Source organism: Protomyctophum bolini (genome assembly GCF_963924005.1).
Source record: "Protomyctophum bolini genome assembly, chromosome: 4".
Lineage (NCBI taxonomy): Eukaryota > Metazoa > Chordata > Actinopteri > Myctophiformes > Myctophidae > Protomyctophum > Protomyctophum bolini.
In genome coordinates, this window is record NC_137865.1 from 6788728 (window position 1) to 6816016 (window position 27289).

Sequence of the window (27289 nt, forward strand, 5' to 3'; positions counted from 1 at the left end):
CTACAGGATTTTGATCACCAAAAGGAAATGTATAGGCCTACAGCCATGAGTGGTTGGTTAAGTCAAGTGCTGGCTGGGGGATGCTTGCAGGGACTTGGAATCCATTGGCAGAGTGGTGCTTCAGCGATGATGCTGAAGACGACCATGACCTTTGGCAGCCGACTCACTCTGCACTGAAGCACCACTTTACCAACTCAACTCATGGAGCCACACAGGGCTCGATCTCTCAAAGGGTTTACAAACCCTTTGTTATCCCTGAGGAGCAATTCGTTGCACAGCCAGCATTGATTTTTTAAAATTGACATAGGCCTAGATAGATATCTTTTATATATCATATCATGCTGTATGTTTCAAAAAAAGTAGCAGATCATATAACTGTGTCCTTTGTTGCACAACGTGTCTGAGCTGAGCGGTCTGTTTTTGTTTGTTTGGTTTGTTTGTTTTTCCTGTCTTGTCTTTGTCATAAAATGTAAAAATCAATCAAACTAGTAGCAAATCAAGTAGCAAATCAATAAGATTGAGCTTGTGGATGTGCTACTTTTGATGCTTTTGTGTGACACTGTAGTATGATGATGATCTGATCAATAGTATAGGTCAGCAGGGCACCTATGGATGCTTAAAAGTAAAAAAGTATTGGGACCATCCCAAGACAAAGTAAAAATATTTAGGACGACCGTTGAGCCGATTCTACTCTATGGCTCCGAGATATATTTCAAATAAATTCGAGAAACGGTTGGATTACAATTTACAATTTAGGCATTTAGCAGACGCTCTTAATCCAGAGCGACTTACATTTAAGCAAGAACAAAAAGCATGGGAATACATCACATAAAGACATTTATCATGAAACATGCGTAGCTAAGAAAGTAACAGTGGAATATCTATAATGAAACTATACATATAAGCTATACATCTATACTACTATGCTACACATATGTACTATGACGTGCTATGACTACTAGAATTGCTATCTAAGGGGGTGGGGTAAGTGCTATGGGCCATGATGGAGTCTGAAAAGGTGGGTTTTCAGACTACGGCGGAAGATTGGGAGTGATGCTGCAGTTCTGACTGCAATGGGAAGTGCATTCCACAGTTTTGGAGCCAGAAGGGAGAAGAGTTTGGGACGTGTGGAGCGTTGTCCCGGCGTTTTTAGTGAGGGTACTTCCAGCTTCCCTGCATTGGCTGATCTGAGTGAGCGGGAGGGTTTGTAGGGTTCGATCATACTTGCAAGATATGGGGGAGCCATACCTTTGGTTGCTTTGAATGCCAGCATCAGGGTTTTGTATTCTGTGCGGGCAGCGACCGGGATGGCACTTACACCCGCCTTCTAATGAGAGCGCAAAATCTGTCTTGGAAGAGCCACCCATCGACTAATCTAATATACGGCAACCTTCCCCGTGTTTCTTCACTAGTCTGATCCAGAAGAACACTGCAGTTTGCCGGCCACTGCTACAGAGCTGACAATGAGGTTATATCTTCCCTTCTTCTCTGGAGTCCTGCCTCAAAGCAGACCAGAGGTAGAAAACTGTCCTTCCCTGATGTCATCGCTATAGGGACACAGGCATCAGTAAGCAGGAACTGGGGATGGCAATGAAGGACCCGGGAAGCCTGGCGTGATATTGTGAAATCCACGATCTCGACCGCGGTCGAAAAATGATGATGATGGATGCTTGGACTGACGTGCACAAGGACACTTTTGGCACCTTTGGGTGTGTGGACTTACAAGTGCAATTACACACACAGGCCTATACACATCACAGTGATCACACCATGTAAAATGACAGCATCATGTCATGTGCACATACATACAGTACTGTGTGACCTATACTTTTTTTATAATGAATTTTAAAAGAAAAGGAGAGAAAGAGAGAGCAGAGTGTAAAACCAACCCCCATGCGCTGGGGGAGCAGTACAGTGAATACAAGCATCATCAGCAATCGCAAAGTAACTCCCACGCGTGGACTTATTATACTGCTATTTTCAAATTGTGCTTATACAAAGCCAGGAATGGATCTCACAGGGGTCGCCTTCAGTTGACCTTGTGGAGGATGACGAGACACAGTGCATGGCTCCCCTTCCTAAAAGCCATGCTAATCTTCTAGTCCAGTCCACATCTCCTGGCTCCTCTGGGATAAGGCCTACTTCAGACTGGACTCACGGACAGTCTGCAGCTGCATCTATTGTGAGTTTTTATTTGTATTAATGCAAGAGACCATTATAGCATAGCATTATTTCACATAATTCGCAGGAATGGAAAGCCTGCACTCCCTGCAGTTTCCATTAGCTAAGAATCCCCAATCGGATGATGTCAGCAGTATAGTAAGCGGGGTTCTGAACTGTCCCCAGCCTCTGAGACAGGGCGAATAGACAAAAATGGCTCCATCTTGTCACCAGTGGCATCAGTGAGGACCTCGGAAGTCATCCTTTAAGTACAGTAGGCTGTACTGTCACTGTGTTATTTATACTTACTGTCCACCACTGTTAAGGTGTGCATGGCTGCTTTTGGGGGTAGAGGGAGGATTTCAGAGGAATCACTTTAAGTCAACAGAGCTTTCTCACCAGCCTATACTGTGTCGGTCCCATCTCGTTGCCCAGTTTCCTCAGTTCCTGGTATAGTCTAGAGACTCCCAGGAGTGCACAAAACAAGCATGAGTTCAAGTCTGTTGCTCTCCCCAGGTTGGCGGAGGGTGTGTGGAGCCCAGGATCACATTGCGCAATTGACACAGTTCCTTCCACGCGCTACGTCCAACCGGGAAAACTCCCCCCTGTCAGGTGTAAAGGAGCAAATTGGACACTCAGGCATGAAGGAAGCATGAGTTCAAGTCCGTTGCTCTCCCCTTGTCCCCCAGATATGGGGACTAGGTTGGTGGAGGGTGTGTAGAGCCCAGGATCACATTAGATGATTGACACAGGGGTGGGTTACAAAATCGTTGGATAAAAAATATATATATTTTGTTAATTGACACAGGGGTGAAAAATGGGTTACAAAATAGTGGGGTAAAAAAAAAGGAAAAAAAGGAGTGCACCAAAACACAGAGACAGGGAAACAATCCATCATATCATATTTATTGGCTTGGAAAAGGAGGATGCAAAAGCGCAGGCATATTCTTTGACATCCACAAAACAATGGATGGCTCTTAACTCTACCATAAGCCCAGGGAGCCTCTTGATATGACTGGGGCTCAAAATAACAAAGACCAGGCTTATAGAACGTGGAGTGCCCATATCTATAACTGCGCCACTATATTTAATAGAAACAACCAGGACGGTGTCTATACAGTCCCTCGCATACAGCGCTTGGTCATTTTCTTTTTATTAATATTATTGCTGGCAACATACACCAGGGGGGGGGGGGTCGTCATATTATTTTGGGGGGGTCCCCCAAAAAAACCTGAATGGCTGGAAAATGGAAATGAAGATTTTACATAGTACACATAGTACATGCATACACTTTCCTTAATGATTATACAGTATCTGGTTTCATATATTTTTTCTCTATTATTAAGGTTATTCTTGCAGTCACTTTGTATTGGGGGTGGGGAGGAGGAGTGGGGCGGGGGTCGCGAGACATGGCCAAAGCGTTTCCGGGGGTCCCTGGCCTGCAGCCAGAAAGGTTGAGAACCCCTGACATATATACACAATCACAATAGACCATCTGCAGTATCATGTCAGGGATATGTGTCAGGCATGGCATGCATTCCTTGAATGTATTTGGACAATGGTGATAGTAGGTCAGTCTCTAAATATAAAAATGCTCTCCCGTTTAGTGAGTGAGTGGGACGAGTTAGTGCGACCGGCGGCTACATACCTTCCCAGAGGTGAGGACTTTTTCAGTGAGGTATAGAATTGATGTGGAGAAAAGGAAATGAGGATTTGTGTTGATTTCTAGGGATATTTTTTTGGAATAAGGTTCTCGATCTACTAAACTTTTTTTCACCCCTTTTTGGAAACCAAACATCATTAGCGTGGCTTTGCCGTTTGGAATAACTTCATTGGGTGAGTTATGACTTCATACGAGGACTTGAGTGACTATGACCTCAGTGACTACATCTTTCAACTAAGCATCCAAGAATCTTGCCAAGACGCTTTTTTAAATTCCAATGGCAGGTATGGATGCTGTATTCTCTATATATGCGTTTTTACAAATACATAAAATAGAAGTAAACATGCTGAACATTACCGGCCGTTTCAGAAATGTATCCACCAGAAATGTTAACTATATGTTTTCTACCTTCCCGTATTATTAGTTTAGAAACGGAGACTGGTGCCAATTTGAGAGTGATTGCCGCGATAGAGCAAGGTATGTGCAACACCATCCTCAGAATGCTCCGATAAACACCGTCTCAGTCGGGTATAGAAACCTCATAAGTCCAAAACTGTTACTTTTCAGGATTCAAATAAAAAAATAGCAGATCTATACGAGATCACCTTTCGAGCTTGTGGATCTGCTACTTTCGACGCTTTAAGTGTGTATGATCGAATAGGGCGTTAATTCACGAATAAAACACAAAGTTAAATTAAAACATGTACGAGGTTTCTGCCCCGACAGCAAGGATATGTCTTTGCGTTTGTTGCATGCCAGACCCCTGTGCTCCCCCACAATGCCAGCATCCGCCTGTCTGTCACGCCGTACGCCAGGCTGCTGTTTAGGAGAACTGTCTGGCATCATCACTATAGTGCCAACCACGGCTGGCAGGGATAGACAGACCTATAACAAACAGATTGATGGGAGAGAGAGGAGAGAGTGGGCGACAAAGTAGGTTTAGTACTTCTGGGAAGAGAGGAGAGGCAGAGGTGAGGAGGGGTTCCAGATGCCATGATATTTGTTGACCAGGCAGGAATCCTATAGTATAGTATAGTTTCAATGTACAGATCTTGGTTTACCTACAGTATATGATCCTATAGATGACTATTTATATGCATGCATTGGATGTATTACCTCCAGACATGTTTACCAATTGCTCTGGATTAACCCTTTTTGGTGTTTTGAGCATTATGTTATGTTCATGTTTTTTTTTTTAAATAGCAGATCTACAAGTTAAAACTGTTCGCTCTGAAAGAATATATATTCAAAGATTTGTGCCACATGTTCACGATTTTTCAAAAATAGCTATTGAGCTATTTTTGAATGTGGCACAAATCTTTGAATATATATTCTTTCAGAGCGAACGTGTTTTAACTCAAATCTTCGCTTCTGGGGAGGTCCCTGGAACAGCATATTTTCAGATGGGGGTCGGTGGCCAATTACATAACATTTTTGTGGTCCTTGACATGAAATATTGAGCACCACTAACCTAGAAACATAGGTATTTCAGAAAACAGAAGACTTTTTTTTGGTTTAAATGGTTTAAGAGCGTATATAAAGCTAAATGCCTATTGATTTGGTTCCTTCTCCTTGTGTCCAGGTAAAGTGGCAGTGCTCCGGGAGCTGCTGCACCAACACCCGGGTGCCCTCAGCAAGTCGGACAGCAGAGGGTGGCTGCCTCTGCACAGAGCTGCAGCGCAGCCCATTGTAGGGCTTCTGGAGACTGTGCTGCATGGTAAGAGATTTAAAAGGAGAATTTCAGCCTAGAAGGATAATATATAATAATGTTATAATATATAATATATATGGCAATCTGCAAGCTCACTAGATCTGCTATACATTTGTAAACATTTGAAACGGGACAACGGAAACACTTTTATTTTCAGTACTTAAAGTCAATTTGAATGTGAATACATTTTATACTTTTTTACTGTTTACAGTACATTTTGAATAGGACTGGACTTTAACTTTTCAGTAGTTCTACTACATGATGGTATTGGTACCGTACTTTTTTCCCCACCACTGGCAAATGGCGAGGTGGCGATATTGGGCTGGGCTTAACGGTCCGTCAAGGATCACACAACTGTTGACCTGACATCATCACGATGAACACCAGGAATGTCCCCCGCCGGTGACCTTGACCTTCCCCACCCCCCCCTCTCTTCTTTCAGTGGCTTCGTGTGGGCTTAGTCTGGAGGAGAGGACAACAATGGGAGGAGAGACCGCGCTGACTCTGGCGGCTAAAGCCGGCTTGGTGGAGAATGCGAAGAGTCTGCTGGTGCACGGGGCTTCTCCGCACAGCACCAACGGCAAGAATGAGTCCCCGTTGCTGCTGGGTGAGGCGGGGCGTGTGACTTCCGTGCATGTGTGTGAGAGAGATCCATGTTGGGGTTTTAGGGTTAAGACTTAAAAAGTCATTTATAGGTTGGGCCACTGCCTAATAGGTTGGGCCACTGCCTAATTTACACTTAGCGTGCCAAGTGTAACACACTGAAAATAGTGTAACCGTGTGGCATGTTGTTAGACCAGCTCAGTGGCCTTGTGGTCAGAGTGTCCGCCCTGAGACTGGGAGGTCGGGGTTCGATCCCTGGCCGGGTCATACCAAAGACTCTATAAATGCGTGACCCAGTGCCTCCCTGCTTGGCACTCAGCATCAAGGGTTGGATTGGGGGTAAGTCCCTGCGACATACTAGCGTCATGTCCAGGGGGTGTCTTGTACATCAAGCTGCCTCGCGCTACAGAAACAGGATATAGGCTCCTGCCCTATGGGCCCCATGGCTCGCCAAGGCTACTTACTGACGTTGTTAGAAGCGTGTGCTTTGTGACCATTTAATGAAAAATGGGTTTGGTTTAAAGTCAGGCTAAGAGATTAACGTCAGGGTTATTAGGGTAGCGAAATTAATTCAGTGTATAGAGCACTGCATGTCTCTCTTGTATTAGGCATCAACATTTAAATGCACGCATACAAGTTAATGACATCCAAGCTGTAATCTTTGACCGAGACGTGTGCTGTTATTTTGTCGTCATACATGTCTCACGTATACGTCATGCTTGAAGCGGTGCGGTCAGGGTCCCTGGAGATGACCCACACGCTGATCGCCCACGGGGCCTGGGTGGACCACGTGTGCCGCAAGAACTGGACGGCCGTCCACGAGGCGGCCCGCTCGGGCGGCGTGGACGTCATGATGCTGCTGCTTCGGCACGGCGCTCAGCTCAACGGGAGGGACATCATGGGAGTGACGCCGCTGGCCGTGGCGGCGGAGCACGGACATTATCACATGACCGAGATTCTGCTCAACTATGGTATGTGTAGGAAGAAGGAGACCATTATCACATGACCGAGATTCTGCTCAACTATGGTATGTACAAGGAAGCTCTGAGAAGGAAGGGAAGTGGTCACGTGACCGGTGCTGCGCCATGAATGACACTTTCATGGACACTTTCATGGGAGCCAAACTCACACCGGAAGTGCAATGAATACATGGCAGTGAATGGAGCCGGCTGGACCAGCTCTTAACAAACATTATTTATGAACAATTGAGACCTTTTGTAAAGTAATCATTTCTGGAAAATAACAGAAGACATATCACAGGTTGTTTTCTAATCACTTACTTTTCGATGTGCACAGTATATAATTTTATCTGAGGATCTAAACAGCAGAAGGTATCGTTTCTGGCTCCGAAGTATCGCGAGATTTTGCTGCCAGACAGGAAACGGTGGGAAGTATCGCGATACTTTGTTGTACTTTGTGCTCTTTAGATACCATACCTCTATAAACATTACACAGTGTACACATTGAATAACAACACAGCAGACAATAATGTGTTACATGTCTTCTGTTATTTTCCAGAAGTGATTACTTTACAAAAGGTCTCAATTCTTCATAAATAGTGTTTGTTCATGAGCTGGTCACTGAGCTCTCATTGACTCCAGTGCATTCTGCCAAACTTCCGGGTAGTTTGGCTCCCATGAAAGTGTCCATGAAAGTGTCATGGTGCAGCCCAGTCACTTCACTTCCTTCTCAGAGCTTCCTTGGGTATGTATAGGAAGGAGACCATTATCACATGACCGAGATTCTGTGTACCGAGTGGAATAGTAAGAGAGTGGCGACACTATAGCGTTGACTCCCATTGTAACAATGGAATGCGGAAGTGCTCATTCTGATTCTCAATGGGATAGTTCCAATGTTTGGAACTATAGCCCATAGGCACCATGCTTTGAGGCGAGATCAAAGCCAATCTCTTACTATTCCACTAGGGGTATGTATACAGTAGGAAGAAGACCATTATCACATGACCGAGATTCTACTCAATTATGGTACCGTATGTAGGAAGTAGAGCGATGTCCTTGAGCCCTGGAGCCAGTGTTGATTTCGTCGACTAATACTATGACAAATACTGTTTGACTAAATGACTAAAACTAAGACAAAATTTCGTCAACAAATAAAAACTAGACTAAAATGTTAGGAAGGGACTCCGGAAGAGATCTGAGTACAAGTCATTTTTACACTTGGATGCATGCTGAAAATAGCAGATGTCTGTTTTCAGCAAGTGCAAAATCATTACAACAGCATCAAGGCCTGCCAAAATACATTTTAGTCGATTAAATCAACTGTAGATTTAGTCGACTAAAACTAAAATATTCCAGGTGACTAAAATGAAATGAAAACTATTCAAGAGACTATGCCTAAATTCCCATGGAGACACGAGAGTCTCCTCTGTGTCTCCATAGGGAACTATACTGCTGGTTTGGGGGTGAACTATCCCTTTGAACTATTCATTGTAGCATTATACTTGTCATCTGGTGATAACCAGATCAGTTTGCAGCATACCAGCGAGGGACGCAATGTATGCACGCCACCTGTTTTTAATCTGGTGATCTGGTCATCTGGTGATAAACCACACAGCTCTAGCTTCACCTTGTTTTAACCACACATGAACATGTGAACATTTATGGAAAATGGCTGATCTCTGAGCTTGTAGATTAGCTAATTTTGGTGTGTAAAGGTCTGGTGCTATGTATAGAGGGAAAAAAGGATGGAGGCAAATATAGACATTTCAATGAACTATGTAGGGTTTACATGGAAATTGTTGTGTATAAAGTGTATAAAGGTGCCTGGTTGAAATTGGTCATTAAAGATGATTCTTAAAGCATTTCTGTTTCACAACATAATGATAGAAGTTTTCTTTTTACCCAAAATGTGGAATAATTTAGTAGGTTTTTAACCCAAACTTCTCTACAGTTGGTCCCCCTGGCACAACATCTTTTCAGATGGAGGTCCTCAGCTGCATACAAATCAATTTGAAGGTCCTTGACATGATAATGTTTGAGAACCAGAACCCACAGTGTGTCCTAAAGCTGTCACAACCCTTTGATGTTCTGGTGGTGGTGTTACTTAATATTCTGTCCGTCCGTCCATCCATCCTGCAGGCAGCAGAGTGAACTCCCAGGCCTTCAACGGGGAGAGCGTCCTCACAGACGCGGCCGGCTCGGGGAACCTGGCCTGCATCCGCCTCCTCCTGGAGAACGGAGCCAACCCCAACCTGCCCAGCATCACTGGACACCTGCCCATCCACAAGGCCGCGTACGCAGGCCACTACGAGTGAGTCAGAGCTAAGAGTTACGATATAGGAGGGGGGCAGAAACCTGAACTGAGACAAGCTGAGACAGATAACTGGCTTCAAATCCAGGATAGAAGAGGACAGTTACTGTACATAGTGCTGCTTTAAGTCTTTTCTTTATAGTTTATTTCAGTCCCCGATTAAGATTATCACAACCCGAGGAACCTAACCTCGTTTACTTTATACTCCCCGACCCTCAGCTCTCTGAAGATGCTGATACCTCTCACAAACAAGAAGGCCATCAAAGAGGCGGGCCAGAGCCCGGTGCACAGCGCCGCGGAGGGCGGCCAGAACCGCTGCCTGGAGCTGCTCATAACGCACGGCTTCGACGTCAACTACCGCATGGACGCGCGCCACTCCGAGAACTACCGCGACATGCGGCGGAGCGCGCTCTACTTCGCCGTGTCCAACGGCGACCTGGCCTGCGCCAGGGCCCTGCTGGAGGCCGGCGCCAAGACGGACCTGGACCCCCTGCACTGCCTCCTGGTGGCCGTGCGCTCGGGGCGCTACGACATCGCCCGGCTGCTGCTGACGAGGAAGGCGCGCGTCAACTGTTACTTCACGGCGATCAGCGACACGGTGTTCCCCACGGCGCTCCAGTACTGCCTGAAGGACGAGGCCATGATGCGCCTGCTGCTCAACAGCGGCTACGACGTGGCGCGGTGCTTCCGCTGCAGACACGACGACCCTCTGGAGCCCAGCGACAACGTAGACGGCAAGATTCCGGTGAGCAGTGGAAGGAATTGATTGGAATATAATGACTAAATTGGGAGGAACAAGGAGGTCAAATATAATTGGCTATAGTATGGATTGATCGATTGAAATATTTATTTAACAGTTTGCAGAATTACAGTATACATTTCAAGCGCAAACTCAATACGAAGACCCAATTAAGCGTTACACTTGTTTACAAGAGGGTCCACCATGTTCAGTTCATCAAAACATTTAGAGCCGTACAAGTAGACACTTCTATATAGTCAAAGAACAGAACATAGGATTTCATCATAAAGGAGGTAAAAAGGGAAAAGAAACTTATAGGGGGAAAAGGGGGGCCAGTTTCGAATTGCAGCCGTCCGTAGGTGCCCTTTGAGAGCGGTTTTGAAGGAGTCAAGGGATTAACATGTCTTAATGACTGTTGGTAGGGCGTTCCACATTTTGGTGGCATAGGAGCGAAAATAATTTAGTCCTGGCTACTCTAACCTATAACAAACCAAACAAACAAACCAACTAAAATAAATAAATAACGTATATATGTGTATATTTGAACGTCTCAGTATCAGACTTTGAAGATATGGGGTGCCATACCTTTGGTTGCTTTGTAGACCAACATCAGTGTTTTGTACTCTGTACGGGCGGTAACCGGGAGCCAATACAGGGAGCAAGTCATGTGAGAATTTTGGCTGGTTGAAGACCAAGCGCGCTGTGTGCATTCTGGCTCAATTGGAGAGGCTTAGGTCGCATTCTCACCTAATACTTCGGTAGACTCGAATGCGTATGGGAGGAGAAATGGGATTCTTGCATATTTAATTGGCTACGGTTTGCCTTCACACTGTCATGATCCGCAGCAATTGGAAACGCAGCAGGGGGGACCTTTATCAATGTGTTACATTCATAAACTAGCCTACACAGTGAAATGATAAATCTATGGTGATAATTATACTCATAACGTGCATTATGTGTCGTGCCGACGGTCTGGGACTGCCCCCCCTCTCTCGCTCTCTCACTATAAGCACGCAGCCACGCACGCACTGTTCTTTTGGGCATGGAGGCACAGCGCTGAGCGCACTGATATAACAGACAGCAGCGCAAAATGTTTACAAGTTTATCGAGATGAAAGTTCCTACTCCCCACTAGTCCCCACACAGTGACAGCACTCCATGTTTACGGCACGCACAGACAGACAGAATATTCTGTAGGCTATAATACTATTACACTGCACTGCAGTGTTTGTGTTTTCTTAAGCAATTGATTAATGTACTCGTCCTCATTTCGATCAGGGCTTCAGTCTCCACTCTCCTCATTCGACCACGTCTATCCACGGTAACGGGACATCTTTGCGCTGCGTAAAATATGCCTTCTCCGTCTCCAACTGTGTTCAGCTCCTCACCCGCCTGACGTATGTTTGCTTCATTTCCTGTATTTGCTGCGGATTGCATTCACACCTGCACCGAATCGTAGTCAAGCGCGATTGGAAGCGAAGCGAAACCCCCGTTTTTGCTCGGAGTAAAATGCGGTTCTTTGTTGCGCATTAGGATTCGAAAGAGCCTTCACACCTGCCAAACGAAGCGCACTTTCTGAAAATGCGCAGCAGGATTCGTTTTAATCGCAGCAAAGCTCTCTGGTGAGAATGCGACCTTAAAGTGCACATGCCGGTAGGCCAGTTAAGGATTAAACATAGTTGACAGGAGTCCCACAGGGGTCTGCACTATAGGCCCCCTCCTTTTCCCCCCTCTACACCAAACCAAATACATTTGCCCAAAATAGCTGATCTACATGCTCACGTGTCAAAACCACAACAAAGGGTATTTATTATATAATATAATTAAAGATTCAAATAGTCAGAGAGAGAAACCGATGAGGCTATAGCAGGCCTCAGGCCTCCCGGAACTAGTGGCTAGCAAACTGACACTGTGGGAGCCAACACTATACAGTATGCACAGCTTACTCCATTATGGTTGTCACCTGTCTTAATGATTATTGACGATTCCTTCTGCTTGATCTTCTTCCCTCGGGAGTTCTCCATCACAGTTTATGATGGCATAAATGCTGGGGGCTTTTGAAATAAAATCTTGAATAAAATACCAGATTCACTTCCTGAAAATGCAGCGTTGCATTGTGGGAGAGCCACTACTAGATATTAGATAGTCTTTCAACTGCCAAGTGCCATCCAGTGGTGGAAGTGTTGTAGGCCTACTGACATGGTTATGGAAATAATCCGGAAGGTGAATGTGTATCTTGGAAGTTTATTCAGAAGAACAGCAACAAGCAAACAACATCTCTCAGTCTAGCAGGCTCAGCCTACGTATCACACTCAGTATTCTCTCCCTCAGCACATCTCTCTCTCTCTCTCTCTCTCTCTCTCTCTCTCTCTCTCTCTCTCTCTCTCTCTCTCTCTCGGTCTCCATCCCACCAGCCTCCTGAGCAGGTCCTCTCTTTTACCCCAGAAGCAGGTTCACAGATCAACATGACCATCACAAAAGTACAATACAATACTCTCTCACCTGTCTTGCCTGAGACAGGAACTGAGACAGGAACTCCATAGTGATACCTATTTAGGCCCAGCAGGGTCTCATAACAAACATAATATGGTCTTTTACATACTGTACAGCTTGATCAAAGGGATCAAAGGGATTGGAGTAAGACAGGCTTTCAGGCCAAGTCGTTGCTCACAGACTCGACCAGACAGAACAGCATGGAACAATACAAACAATACACTATATAGATTCGAGCCTTCATATTTCCCACAACAACATTCACGTACACATAAGGACACATAAGCACTGGATACGCATGGCAACGCAATGTCTCACCCCGACGTAAGTGAAAACGGACTGTCGAGGCCTTTCAGCTAACAACACTGTAGAGCTTAATGCTAGATAGGAGAGTGTGGAGGGCAGTGGTTCAGGAGTGAGTGCCGAGTTGGTGTAGGCTAGACTGCACTCTTGCATGGCATGAGATGTTTAATCCATCCATGACAATGAATACACAACAAACGTCAATGTTACCTCAGTAGTAGACGTACGTTGTTATGTGTAGATGCCTGTAATATCCCTCTGACTTCATCACCCATCTGTGTCCTTTAAACAAGCCCATATTTTCTTTCTCTCTCTCTCTCTCTCTCTGCAGTTTTGTGAGTTCATGAGCCTGTGTTGTCTCATGCACCTGTCTGGTGCAGTCACAAAGATTCTCCTGGATTACGTCAGCCACGTAAACATCTGCTCCAAGTTCACGCGCCTTCTGGAGAAGCAGAGCGAATGGCCAGAGATATGTAACATTCTGAGTAAGTTGCTTTGTAAGCTTATGGCCTTAAAAAAATACATTATTATGTAGCCTAGCTACCCTAATTCTCTTGAAGTTATTGCATAGATGTGTTCTTTTGTCGTCGTTGATTTGCTTGTTTTTTTGTTGTTTGTTGTTTGGGTTATTTTTTCCACGAGCGCTGGATATTTTTGTTTTTGAAAATAGCAGATCTACAGTCTGTGAGCTTGTAGAGCGGCTATTTTCGGCTTTGGTGTGCAGGGAAAAGAGCAGACCAAGTCCAAGGTCAGGTTTACAACGTATTACTGTTTAAGTGCTTAACCCATTCTGACCTGAGATCAGATTCATATGAGGTTTCCACTGGACACACACTGGTCTGATTAACCCATTCTGACCTGAGATCAGATTCTAAAAATGTCAAAAATAGCAGACCTACAAGCTCGTATCTGCTATTTTTCAATAGCTAAAGCATAGCATGATGCTCAGAATGGGTTAAGTGCTTAAATGTCTGAGAACACAGATTTAACACGAATCCAATCCAATCAAATCAAGCTTTTATTTTTTATAGCACATTTCCAACGACCGAGGTCGAACCAAAGTGCTTCACATCACAGAGCATAACATAACATACATAGAGGCAAAAAAGAAGAGGATATAAGAAGATAGATAAAAAGCAAAAGGGAGGAAAAGCATTACATAAAAATGTCTGAACAGAGCAACATATCAATATGTAGTGGGGGGGGGTCCCTGCTTCATCTCTCTCTCTCTCTCTCAGCTAAGGGGTCCTTAATTGGCCTGAGAAATGTTGAAGACCCCCTTATTTAAACCGATCACAACTCGTTTCTCCATCAGGGAGCCCTCGGTCTCTGAAGCATCTGTGCAGACTTGACCTCAGGAGACGGATGACCCTGAAGAGACTGAACAACCGTGACTTCATGAACTCTGGCCTGTTCCCGCCCAGGCTAAAAGACTACCTGCTGTACCAGGAGTTGGATCTGTGCAGCCGCACTGCGGACGTGTGGATCATGTAGAGATCAGGGGTAACCTGACTCTGCCAGCTGGGGGCGGTATTGGGTAACCATGTTCCAAGCTGTGAAACAAATTTGTGTAGCAAGCTTCTTGGATCTGGCAGCGTCAGGTTAGATCAGGGGTGCCCAAAAAGGTAGATCGTGATCTACCAGTAGATCACACATTGGCTGTGCAGGTAGACCTACATGACATGATACCCCTAAAATATACAATTTAAATTAAATAAACAATATTTGGGCATCTGTCACTTGAATCCAGGTGACTTCATTGGATTGACATAAAAAAAAGGACAGCTCAAACCCACAATGCAATAGTTGCAATAATGTTTTGCACAAACATCAGTAGTACAAAAAAGGGGAAAAAAAGTGCATTTGTCTAATATGTAAATACTTTCAGCAATGTGATAATATATATTTTTGTTGGGTAAAACTGGTTAGCTGGTCTTTTTGAAAGTAGCTCTCAAGTCTAAAAAGTGTGGGCACCCCTGATGTAGATTGTAGAAGGACAAGTCTGTGTGCTTCTCAAACCCTTTTCCATGTCAACGACGTCCCCCCAAATCTATTAATATCGTTGCTGTCGGGCAGAAACCTCTTATCCCGATATTCTAACGTACGTGTTTTCGTAAATTAACTCCCCATTTGATCACACAAAAGCATCAAAAGTAGCAGATCCACAAGCTCGAAACGGGTCCCGGAGCTACTGAAGCGTTTTCAGTTGATCCGTTACTTTTGCGGTCCTGAGGTTTCCATTCGATATTTGTATATTTTGGCCTTGACCACCAAGATCATTGTGTTAAAAATGTTATACATCCTTATACGGATGTGTCCACTATTTTTTCCAGATCTTTCCAAAATGTTTGGAAAATAGCCCATCTATTTTTGAATAGTTTGAACATCGACATGTTGTGAGCTTGTAGATTGGCTATTTTAACTATTCAAAAATGTTTTTCAAAATAGTAAAAAAAAAAAAAAAAAAAGGCGAAAGGCGAAAGGCAAAAGTTTAGGGATAAAGGGTGGACGAAAATAGAGCCCTGAGACTAAAAGACGATAAGACTAAATATTTCTTGGCAAAATTAACATTGCATTAAGACTAAGACTAAAAGACTAAGGTTTTTCAGAAGACTAAATAGGAAAGACTAAATTGTGTGTTATTCAAAAGTCTAAGTAAGACTAAATCAAAATATTACTGTTACTGAAAAAAGTAACACTGCATGACTATAACATGTATGTCTACCTGAGACATAGTGAGAGAAAACATATCTACTAACTCTAAGATGGTAGGTATGAGCTTCAGGCAGTACTACTTGCAACCAGTAGGTGTCCTACCAGGGCCGAAATGTCTCTTTCAATGGAAGAGTAAAGACTAGGGAGGGACTCTGAGTAGAGGGAGACCACTGCAGATCTACTAGTTATATTGTATAAACACTCTACCATTAAAATGATGTTTTAAGTTAGCCTGCTTTACCTTGCCTGAAGAAGGTCAGTAGACCGAAAGCTTGCTAATAAATCTGATTATGCGCAGATCTGAGTGTGCGGAGCTTCCCTTTATTTTTTCTTATACTACCTTTGTGGCTCCAGCACCTCCCTTAAGTCTTTTTCAGCAGATGAGCGGTGGTTATTTTTCTATTTTAGCCTGCTTTACCTTGAAATCACTTCTGTCCAAAACAAGATAACTCCTCCTTTGGGGGGAAAGTGATACCTAAGTTTTACAATGATTGATTATGGAGTTACGGTCAGATATTTTAAATAGAACTCTAGAATTAGCATTATTCATATAATAATGTAACTTTTTTTCTATGCATTTGTTTTACACCAGCTTGTTAATACTGCATTTTCCACTGTCTATATGAACAAATATGTGAATGGAATAAAACTTGAAGGGTTGCAATAAAATAGGAATAGTTTGACGTGGGTCTTTTGTGAAGCCACTGGTGCAGCTTTCTTTAGCAGATAGATTTATCAAATGATTTGCTTGGTAAAATACTGCGCTGTCACTCTCAACCCCAAAAGGAAAGGGGGGCTAAGGCACATATTGACTTATTATGGGGAATATAAGTTACAATTCTGTGTAACTCGAACGGACTCAGGTCTTAATATGTTAAATGCAGTGGTGTAAAGTGTACTCAAGTACCGTACTTAAGTACAATTTGACTATTTTTTTTACTTTACTGGAGTATTTCCAATTTTCAGACAAACGTACTTTTTACTCACCTACAATTATTTATTTAAATGTTTTTATCCCACGATTTTGCAACCCACTTTTTCACCCAATGTCAATTATCTAATGTAATCCTGGGTGCTACACTTCCTCTGCCAACCTGGGGGGGCAGCGGACAAACCTCATGCTTCCTTCTATGCATGAGGAGTCCAAGCTGCTTCTTTTCACCTGACAGGGGGGAGTTTTCCCCGGCCGGACGTAGTGCGTGGAAGGAACACGTTATTCCGACCAGGTCCCCTCCATCAGTTTTAGAGACCAGGATTACTGCATGTTTTTTGTGAGGGTACCTACCCTAGGGGACACGGGGAGAACATGAAAACTCCGCACAGAAAGGCCATTTCGCCAACCCCGGCTCTACTTCAACATAAAGTTGAAGTAGAAAAAAGTACAGAGATGGCCATGGAAATAGTAACAATAATACGCTTGACTATTAAAGTCATTTTGTAAGTTACAAATTGCTCCATCTACGCCTTCCCTCTCAGCTTTGTACAAAGGGTTGAGTTCACATTGCTTGAAAAAAAAAAGTGTGATGGTTAAACCACTCTCCCACAGCTTTAAGAAGTTAAGAACAGTGTGCTTTTCTTCATCTATTGGACTAGTATGCATTTTGGTAATATTATTGGCCACTCATTTTGTATGAAAATGTCACCAAACTGCATGTTGATGACCCCTGCTCCGGACAAGTGAATGGGAGAATTGTGTCTCAAATAGTTAATGTCAAGCCCTGAATGCATTACAAGTATGTTTATAATTCATTACACAGGCTTAAAGTGTTGCCCCCACATTTCAGTGTAATCGCTACAGTGACTGAATAAATATTCATAATACAATACCGTATGCTATTATAATTTGTCATTAGCAGTGGTTCATGAGGCATGCACATGTCACACTAGCCTGGCTAATAAGACAGACTAATGTCTGACTTATTAGCCGACAGGCTGATTTGCGTCTGGCTTATTAGCCAGGCTAGTCACTCCGCAGTGCTGTAAACTTTAAAGTAACTAAGCACATTTTACTCAAGTACTGTAGGAAGTACAATTCTTAGGTATTTTTTACTTTATGTACAGTACCAATTTCCAGTACTTTTACTTCTACTCCACTACATCTCAGACTGAGGCAAATATTGTACTTTTACTCACTCAATTTGAAAGTCACACTGTGACTCATTGTGAGCTACTTTGCTAAGATTACTTTAGCATTTTATACATTTGAAAACATGCCTGAATAATGAGCACTTTCTCCTTTTGTACTTTACGAACATTTTGATACCAATACCTTTACTCAAAGTAAATTTTGAATACCAGACTAAATAGTATCTCTACAGTGCAGTATTGCTACTTTTACTCAAGTAAAGAAAATGTGAGTACTTTTCCCCGCCACTGATGGCTCACCATTAATGACACATAACACCCTGGGTGTTAATTTATCAGTGTCAGAGTTAGATTATATATAGCACTCGTTATTTTACACTGTAAAATTGACAGTGTACATGCATTGGTTCAGCGTGCACAGCAGGTGACAGCTATAAATAGCTTTAGAAGTGTGTGTGGGTGCATGTCAAGAGGAGTGGGGTGGGGTGGAGGGGATTCCATTGAGCAGAGAAATATAAACAAACAAAGCGTTGTTTGGCTAATGGCTATATAGGTTCTTCAGGACTCGTGCTCTTTCCACAGAACCGTAATCTTATAACAGGTGAGCCGTTATATACGTGTTGAACTTTGACTTGTGCCCTTTCTCTGAACGCATACGCAGATACTATGTATAGCTTTACTCTTCTACCCCGCGGCCCGTGGGTCTCCTGACAAGTGCTGAAATGTTTACCTTAGAGCTAATAGAGCCTGCTTGCTCAGGGGATATTGAATTGAATCTTATTGGACCTTCTGGTCAAAATGTGTGTCAAACAAGAAACATTGTGTGTCGCCTAGACAGTTAAACGTTGACCTGAGCTTTCCACCACCTCCTCTCATTTCAAAGGCAACACTATGGATCCCACCGAGGATATGGATGACGACGGGCTTCTCGACTATGCACTCCAAATGAGCATTCAAGAGTCGTGCCAAAAACAATATCTATCAACAGATAGGTATTAACATAACTGAGAGAGTGTTAATGTTAAGACACTCTCGGTGCATGTAAACAGTACCGAGACATACAATGATAACACCGATACATAATACATAATACATAATATTACGGTGTGGTTTTCCTTTCCTTTATCCTTCTGTCCCACCGTTTTTCAAATGTATAGATTCAAATCAAATCTTCCTTTGATATGTTCAGACAACAACATTTGAAGGTTGTGGAGGCCATTGAACAAGGTAAATGCAGTAATAATGATACAAACTTGTTTTTGTACATTTACAATAGTAATAATAATTCTGGATTCTCTAAACCTGCTCTTACAAAAGAGAGGGGGTAAAAACCAGATGCATGGCCAATCAGTGATGGAAGAAGTACTCACATTTCTTGCATAAAAGTATGTCAATTCGGTATTCAACATTTAAGCTCGAGTACAAACGTATCAGCATCAAAAACTTCACAACTGCAAAAAAGTATATTTGCCTTTGAAATATTGTTCTCAAAATTCTACTCAAGTACAGTACTTAAGTAGGCATAGATGTACTTCGTTACTTTCCACCACTGTGGCAATTGGGGAACTTTAAACAAAAAATAACTGGCAGTACAGTAGTGACTTTTGGACCTACGACAGATGCCTAATCCTCCTAATCTCTAGTCTGTCACCTCATCCTATATAGGTGACATGTTGGCGCTGCAGGCGCTGTGTGATTTCCCAGAAGCCTTCAGCCAGGCCGATGACAGGGGCCGGTACCCCTTGCACAGGGCTGCCATGCAGCCACTGGCGCAAGTGCTGGAGATAGTGCTGTATGGTAAGATCTGTCCTCACATCATAAACTGTGAACACCAATCACACTGTATATACCAACCCCACAGGGAACAGGATTACTGTACTATAGTCTGTACTGTACTGCCATATACTCCTCCTAGCAGATCTACGCAGCTGCGTCGCTCCTTCGTGCCGAGTTGTGAGCTTGCAGATCTATTTTCACTACTTCTTAAACATTTGTTTTCTAATTCGTGTAATTCATTTGATTTCCCCTTTTATTTCTTCATGACATTACTGGAAAAATTACTGGGGGAGAATTGCACCACTCAGTTCACACAGGTGTGATTTTTGAAAATGTTTTGAAATAGTAATTCAAAATAAAATGTAGGAAACAAAACAAAAACCCCCACAAATGTGTCCCGACCGAATCCTGACCCACGGTTTGGGAAACAGTGCTGCACAGTGTCAAATTCTCAGTGTTCCTGAGCAATTGGTTAAATGAACCCATAAAGGTCTATTTCCAGCCAGGTCCAGTCAGTTTGTTTTATAATTATGCTTATTTTAAAAAGTTAATTCAATGTAATTTTCTGTTATTGGTTTTACTCGATATATATACTTATTTTGAAGCACAAATTAAAAAAAAGAAGGTTCTTTCTTTTGACTACCATAAATTATGAGTTTTTTTCTTTTCTTTTTGTGTTAGCAGTCTGTGGAGCATGCCACACCCGCGGCTTGTGCCTGTATGAGTGAGTGACAAATAAACTCTTGAATCTTTTTTGATTTAAAACAACACAAATTTATAATACAGTCAATGTCGAGAGGAAACCTTATGTCCAAAACTAATGGCACCACGTATCGAGCTTGTAGATCTGCTACATTTGATATTTGGGTGAGGCTGTAGTAAGTAGAGCATTCATTTTATTTACTAAACAAAAAGTTAAGAAGTATGGGAGATGAGTCTTCTGCAACAATATAGATGAAATGAGTGGTGTTCATGTATAGCGTCTCTTCCCAGCATCCTTCAGTCTGACCTTGGAGGAGAGGACCAAGGAGGGGGAGACATTGTTGACTCTGGCGGTGAAGAGAGGCCTGTTGGACAACGTGAAGATGCTGCTGAACCACCATGCTTCTCCACACACCACCAACAGCAAGAATGTGTCCCCTCTTCTTCTGGGTAAACACTATCCTTCTAGATAGATACTGTGTACTAGTATGCATCTATGTTGTCTAAATAGAGGCTGTATGCGCGTGACAGCATCGTACCCGGAAGTTATGCAGGTATACGCCTACTAAGTGGAAAAACGTTCTGGTCTTGACAGCCCACATCCAAACAGAAAGGTCCTATATCTGATTGTATTAAACACTGTTAAACTCACCAACATTGCAGGTGTACAGGAAGCTTGAATTGTCCTCCATTTGCAAAGATTTTGTTGCACTGGTTAGTTTTAACCAGTGCCTCTTTTTGTGCCGTTTTTTTTTTAACTAACCTCATCCAGGGGGTACCCATTACCAATGATAATTAGGAACCAATTGGACCCTTATGGATCTGTACTTCAGAGAGTGTACACTCTCAGAGTTAAATTAACTTTGATTTTACAATATACATTGGGGTCCCAGAGATAGAAATGCCATTAAGTGGGGGGGTCCGTAGCCTAATTCAGGTCAAACCTGGGGGTCCTTGAAATGAAAATCGGTGAAAATCACTGCCAGAGCAGTAAAAACTTCTCTTATGGGGCTTCCTTGGCATATATTTTCAAATGGAGGTCGGCGGGCTAATGAGTGTCAATATGGGGGTCCTTGACATGATAAAGTGTGGGAACCACTGAGCTATGGGATATATCTATCCATCACCCATACAACAACAACCAGAAGGTTGGTCAGCGCGTGTCTCTTACGTTTCCGTTTTGCGTCCAGCGGTGCGCGCCGGGTCCTACAGGATGGTCTCCACCCTGCTGTCCAGAGGGGCGCGCGTGGAGCAGGTGTGCCTGAAGAAGTGGACGGCCATGCACGAGGCCGCCACGATGGGCTGCGTGGACGTCATGGAGCTGCTCCTGGAGCACGGGGCAAAGGTCACGGAGACGGACCAACACGGGGTCACTCCCCTGGGCATCGCCGCCGAGTACGCCCACTTTGACGTCCTGGAGCTCCTTATTAAACGCGGTATGTGTATGTATTATTTTATCCTTAGTGATACCCTTAACGATTGTCGCGGGACTGCGACGCTCTATTCCGGGTGGGCGAAACATTCGTTGTAAATAGTCCCACATTGTGAGCTTGTATGTATAGATTGAGCTAAGACTAGGTGTGGATGAAAATACTACAGGACCTAGTATAGATCCCTGGGTGCCCCCGGGTCGACTAAGTATATCTCTGCAGTCGGCAGAGATATAACACAACACTGCCTCATCTAAATTGTTATGGTGACTTTATACATTGTGAACATACTCGAATAGTATGTGTATCTCTTTACCCAAATCCAGCTCAAGTGGCGTTAGGTGAGATACTGTATAGTTGTTTGTCCATCCTTGATTATACTGAAGAAGTCATAATGGGGGTTTCAATACTTTTCATGGGTTCAATATTTTTTTAAACCCACACACAGATGTAAGGGGTGTGACACAAAGCTCTCCTCATGACCACCTGAGCAGCAATCAGCCATGGGTGAAACTGAATCTCCCCCTCAAGATTAATACAATCTAAAGTCTCTCATCTCCATCTCTTGATGGAGAGATGTGATGGCAACGACGTCCAAACAACAGTAAAGATAGCAGCATTGATTGTGTATACAATCCGGTGCACGATCCGCATCAAATAACATATCTTTTATGCAACTCCTAGACTTTGTCCGAACATTATTACGCTTCAAATAACATCACTGCCAAAACCTACCCAACACCAGGGTAAATTCAAAATAGTCTATTGCTGAATATAGAACTAGCTCTGTGTTCCAAAAATAAACAAAATGTGTTTAATGAGCATGGTGGTTTGACTCCTAATGGATATGAAGCATCAACTGAAGGCGAGAATGATAATGTTACTGCCACCAAATTAATACAATTCTTTGCCAGAAACGGACTGTATCAAATATGAGTGACTGACTTATCGTAAACGATACAGAGCCACCTGCCAGCTGACAATATCGCTGGGACAGTTTGTTTATTTTTGGACCACAATTCTTATACGAGAACAAGTGACGTCAGGACTTCGTTACTCTGAGTAGGGAGACCACCTCCAACCACTGCACATGTAGTTATTGTATTGTATGAACATACTCTACCATACAGATGTACTAATTATACTCTACCGCATACAGATAAACCGCCTGTTTTTACACAGCTACTGGTTATGTGCTCAGCATTTTACTTGATGTTGCCCAACTTCATGTTGCCAGAAGAAAACTATCTTACACAGCCAAAAACGATATATCACAGGTGCAAATATATATATATTTTTTTAACTGCGTATTTATTGTAAGAAACAACCTTGTTTGAGACAACCTTACAGGACTTTCCAACGTATTTACAAAAAGCCAAGCCTGGGTTCTATACATTGTTGTGTCACTATAACATGAAGGTGCCGATGTGAATGCTCAGGCGCCCAACGGAGACAGCGTGCTCTACGACGCAGCTGGTGCAGGGAACCCAGATTGCATCGACATCCTGCTGCAGCACGGGGCCAACCCCAACATCCCCAGTCTGTCCTCACAGCTGCCCATCCACCGGGCTGCCTATGAGGGACATTACCTGTAAGTCATCTCCATGCAAATTAATGCCATGGATGCTTGCCTCTGCTTGCCTCTGCTTGCCCCCCCCCCCCCCCCCCCCCCCCCCATTTATCTCCACGAGGCCCAGGAAGGCTGAGATTAGCAAAAAAAAAGGCGGAGATTATGTTTTTCAGACATCACAAAAATAGGCTTTCTTCACAAACGTTGGACATTTTTCTCTACTTCCTTGTGTGGAGTACTGTATATAATAGTTAAGAAAGCGGCTAAGAAAAATCTTCTCCCCTATTTTGATTTAAAAATCAAACCTGCAAATTGTATGCTCTCCTTTTTCTGTTCTTTTACGAGCTCTCAATGTCATTACAAATGCTAAAAAACAACAAAAAGAATGCAACTTTAAATTGCATAAACTCAACCGGTATAACATAACAAGTCATGTGGTGCAACCTTAATACACAGAAAGACGTCTTGTTGAATTAAATGGAGGTCAACACTATCAAGTATGGGGAGTCACGACGGGGACACGACTGGAATTATTTCTCTGCCTTTTCTCAAGCTAAAGTATCGCGTTGTTTCTTCCCATTCAACGACTATACCGTTTTCCTCCGTCAGGGCGTTGAGGACCTTCATCCCCATCACCACCAGGAGAGCCATCAGGCTGTGCGGCCAGAGCCCGGTCCACTCAGCGGCCGATGGGGGCCACCTGCAGTGCCTGGAGCTCCTGGTGCAGAGAGGCTTCGACGTCGACGCTCTGCTGGAGGCGCACGTCTCCGAGAACTACGGAGACATGCGGAGGAGCCCCTTGTACTTCGCCGTCTCCAACGGAGACGCGAGCTGCGCCAGAATGCTGCTGAACGCCGGAGCCAAGACGGACCTGGACCCCCTCAGCTGTCTCCTGGTGGCGGTACGATCGGGGAGGTATACGAGACTACGAGTATATATATATAGAGCCTATACAATTACACGATATGCAGTCACTATATATACTAGATGAGGTGGTTAGAGTGGACCTATACCCTGGTCCCTGATAGTAGTTTTATCTAATAGTTTGGTATTTTCTTATTTTTACTGGTCTTGTTGCGTTTGAAATGTACTGGGTATTTGTATGCCATGTCCTGTATGTCAGTCCTGTTTGTATTGTTTGATGTTTGATGTCTGGGGACTGCAGATGGAAATGAGCAAGTCTTGCTAAATCTGGTATATTTACACTGCATTTTTAATGTAAATGTTCGTCAATATACACTGTCCCGACCAAATAAACGAATAAAGGAAAGAAAGAAAAATACTGTTCCTTTTAACTGAGGCCACGTTTAGAATGTATTGTACAGTATATGTACTGTATAACTGTAATCCACGTATCTCGAGAACCGGCGATCGACCGACCAACTTCAAATTCGACACACACGTCGTTCGTTGCATGCGACCCGAGGGAGTGCATGGAGTCGGTCGGATAGGCGGTTGTTCCAGAAGCACCAGGAGTTGCTCTGGCCGATGCCGCGGCCCCAAATGAGCCAAATGATTGCCATGGCAATCCCAGCCTTATAGCATGGATTCGGCAAATTCCTCACTCACACCCATTTGCAGCGACGGCTCCGGAAAATTGTGACAGGGGGTGCTAGTATATAGGGGGGTCTGGCTAATTGAATCTTAGTTTACACAGAGGTCAGTCAATTGGGCTTGTTTGGAGGGGGGGGGGGGGCTTAGGAGGGGATAAGCCTCCACCAGAGGGGGCTAAAGCCGGGGTCAATTAGTTGTCAAGTAACATATCGTCTCTGTCGGGTGGAAACCTCATATTTCCAGGATTCTAATAGCTAAAAAAATAGCAAAAGCAGCAGATGTACAAGCTCAAAAGACACCGCTTGGCGCCGCAATACGAGCTTGTGCATGTACGTCTGCTGCTTTTGTGTGACGCTGCAGTAGCCTATGATCAAGTAGGGCGTTCATTTACAAAAACACAAACAGTTAAATAGATAGAGATAAGAGGTTTCTGCCCGACATCATTTCACGGTGGCGTCATTAACCCTATACACAGGTACGAGATCGTGAAGCTTCTCCTGGCCAACAGAGCGGACGTCAACTGTTACTTCACGGCGGTCGACGACACCGTGTTCCCCACGGCGCTCCAGTACGGCGTGAGGGACGAGGTGATGATGCGCCTGCTGCTCAACGGCGGCTACGAGGCCGAGAAGTGTTTCCGCTGTCACCACGAGAGAGACTGGGACGAATGGACTGACCTGGACTACTCGCCTGACCAGGAGGAGGAGGAGGAAAAAGTTCCCGTGAGTTCTACTTTATTAAGTAAGTTGCCACCTCACCCCCTTTTGCAAGCGGATCTTATTTTAACGATGTTTGGGAGACAAGAAACACTTTCCTGGGGGTTTTTATGTGGGTAATATGTGTGTTTTTTTTTTATATTTAGGTATTTCAAAGTGTTCATGATGTCATGGACACTGGTCTCACTTCCCTCCTGGACTATAATTCCCATAATGCTTTGGTGCACTGCTCTGCTTTGTGCATGGATAGGGGGAGGGCTGTCTTACTGAGACCAGGAAGTAAGTGAGCCCAGTGTCCATGACATCATGGAAACGTTGAAATTCTAAAATATCTTACACACATAAAACCCCCACAGGAAAGTGTTTCTTGTCTCCCAAACATCATTCAAATAAGATCTGGTTGCAAAAAGGGGTGAAGTGTCCCTTTAAGGGTCATGAAACCGGCTCAGACCAGGGGTCTTGCGTCCAGGCTTATTATTTTACTGAAGTTCCGTCCGTCCGCTATAGGTGAAAGATTGAAAGGTGAAGCAGATGACACAATTTTGAAAGAATTGTGAAAATGTAGTTTGAATAAATAAAATGAAGAAAAAAAGAAAGAAAACAGGTCCGTGCGGGTGAAATACATATCAATTTGGGAATGTCCTTGGACTCCTTGGCACGAAAATGAGCGAGAATCACTGCCCTAGAAAATGAAGAACCCCAATAATGACTACTGTATCAATGCCATCATCATCATCATCTCTCTTTTTCATGTCTGTCATGACTGTCATCCATCCCAGTGGTGTGACTTCATCAGCGTTTCATATCTGCGTCACCTGGCCGGCAGAGCCGTGTCAATCCTCCTCGACTACGTCGGTCACGTGACCCTCTGTGGCAAACTGACAAAGACCCTAAAGAGACACAAAGAGTGGCCCGACATCCGCCAGATAACAGGTACGCGCCAGATAACATGGTACTGCTGTAAACAACACCCTGTTGTTTACAGCAGTATGTTGCAGCGTTATCAGCTTATAGATCTGCAAAATTAATTATTATGATCAACTATGAGAAAATAGTCAATAATAGGGTTTCTGCCCGACAGTGTTTTGTCGACTAAAACCAAGACGAAAAATGTTTGTCACTGACAAAAACTAAATGGAAACTAAATAAAAATCAATCTATGGTGACTAAAACTAAGACTAAATGTATTGACAAAAACAACAATGCTATGCCAGACAGCAACCATTTGCACGCATCTAGACAATACTGCAGGTGTAAGCTTTCTGAAACAAAAAACAACAACTAAAGTGAGTCATTATTATACCTCATTTTGCATAAAGAGCATTTTCTGACTAACTCCCTGCAGTGAGCCTCTCCTCTGTTCTCCTCCCATACCTAGACAACCCGCGGTCTCTGGAACATCTGTGCAGACTGGTGATAAGGAAACACCTGTCCCCCAGCAGACTGTCCGACCCCTGCATCAACACCGCACTGCACTTACCTCCCAGACTGAGAGACTATGTACTGTTCAAGGAAGAGGATCTGTACGCCAAGATTATATGCAAAGAGGAGTGAACGTTCAACGTCGTCTCGTCAATTTATGCCAATTGATTCCACTGCTGTTGCATCCTATACCAGTGAGGATAGCCCCCACCGGGAGGACGTCATATACAGCTGCCCTGCCTGCCCGAAAACAGGACTTATTGATAAAAAAGGGTATTGCAAAAGTGAGCTAAAAATAGCCAATCTACAAGCGTGTGACCATGGTAACATGTGAGCTTGTAGATCTGACTATTTTTGTGCTACACAACTTCACTTGGC

At 43.8% G+C, this 27289-nt stretch overlaps 1 protein-coding gene across 1 annotated transcript; it reads left to right on the forward strand.

Moving 5' to 3' along the window:
* The first annotated feature begins 5411 nt into the window (after nucleotides 1–5411).
* On the forward strand, nucleotides 5412–27229 carry asb15a (ankyrin repeat and SOCS box containing 15a). Its single transcript, XM_080761237.1, has 17 exons — nucleotides 5412–5540; nucleotides 5977–6141; nucleotides 6863–7112; nucleotides 9240–9407; nucleotides 9627–10152; nucleotides 13273–13426; nucleotides 14257–14420; nucleotides 18597–18733; nucleotides 18931–18968; nucleotides 19407–19538; nucleotides 20511–20669; nucleotides 21410–21655; nucleotides 23069–23240; nucleotides 23829–24134; nucleotides 25249–25495; nucleotides 26269–26422; nucleotides 26868–27229. The coding sequence occupies exons 2-17, from the start codon at nucleotides 6015–6017 to the stop codon at nucleotides 27041–27043; spliced, it is 3156 nt and encodes a 1051-aa protein (XP_080617363.1). The 5' UTR covers nucleotides 5412–5540; nucleotides 5977–6014; the 3' UTR covers nucleotides 27044–27229.
* The last annotated feature ends 60 nt before the right edge of the window (nucleotides 27230–27289 follow it).

Coding starts and splice junctions, on each gene's coding strand:
- asb15a (XM_080761237.1), top strand. CDS start 6,015: ATGGGAGGAGAGACCGCGCTGACTCTGGCGGCTAAAGCCGGCTTGGTG. Junction 14,421..18,596: donor TGTGCAGCCGCACTGCGGAC/GTGTGGATCATG, acceptor CGTTGACCTGAG/CTTTCCACCACCTCCTCTCA. Junction 20,670..21,409: donor TGTGTCCCCTCTTCTTCTGG/GTAAACACTATC, acceptor TTTTGCGTCCAG/CGGTGCGCGCCGGGTCCTAC.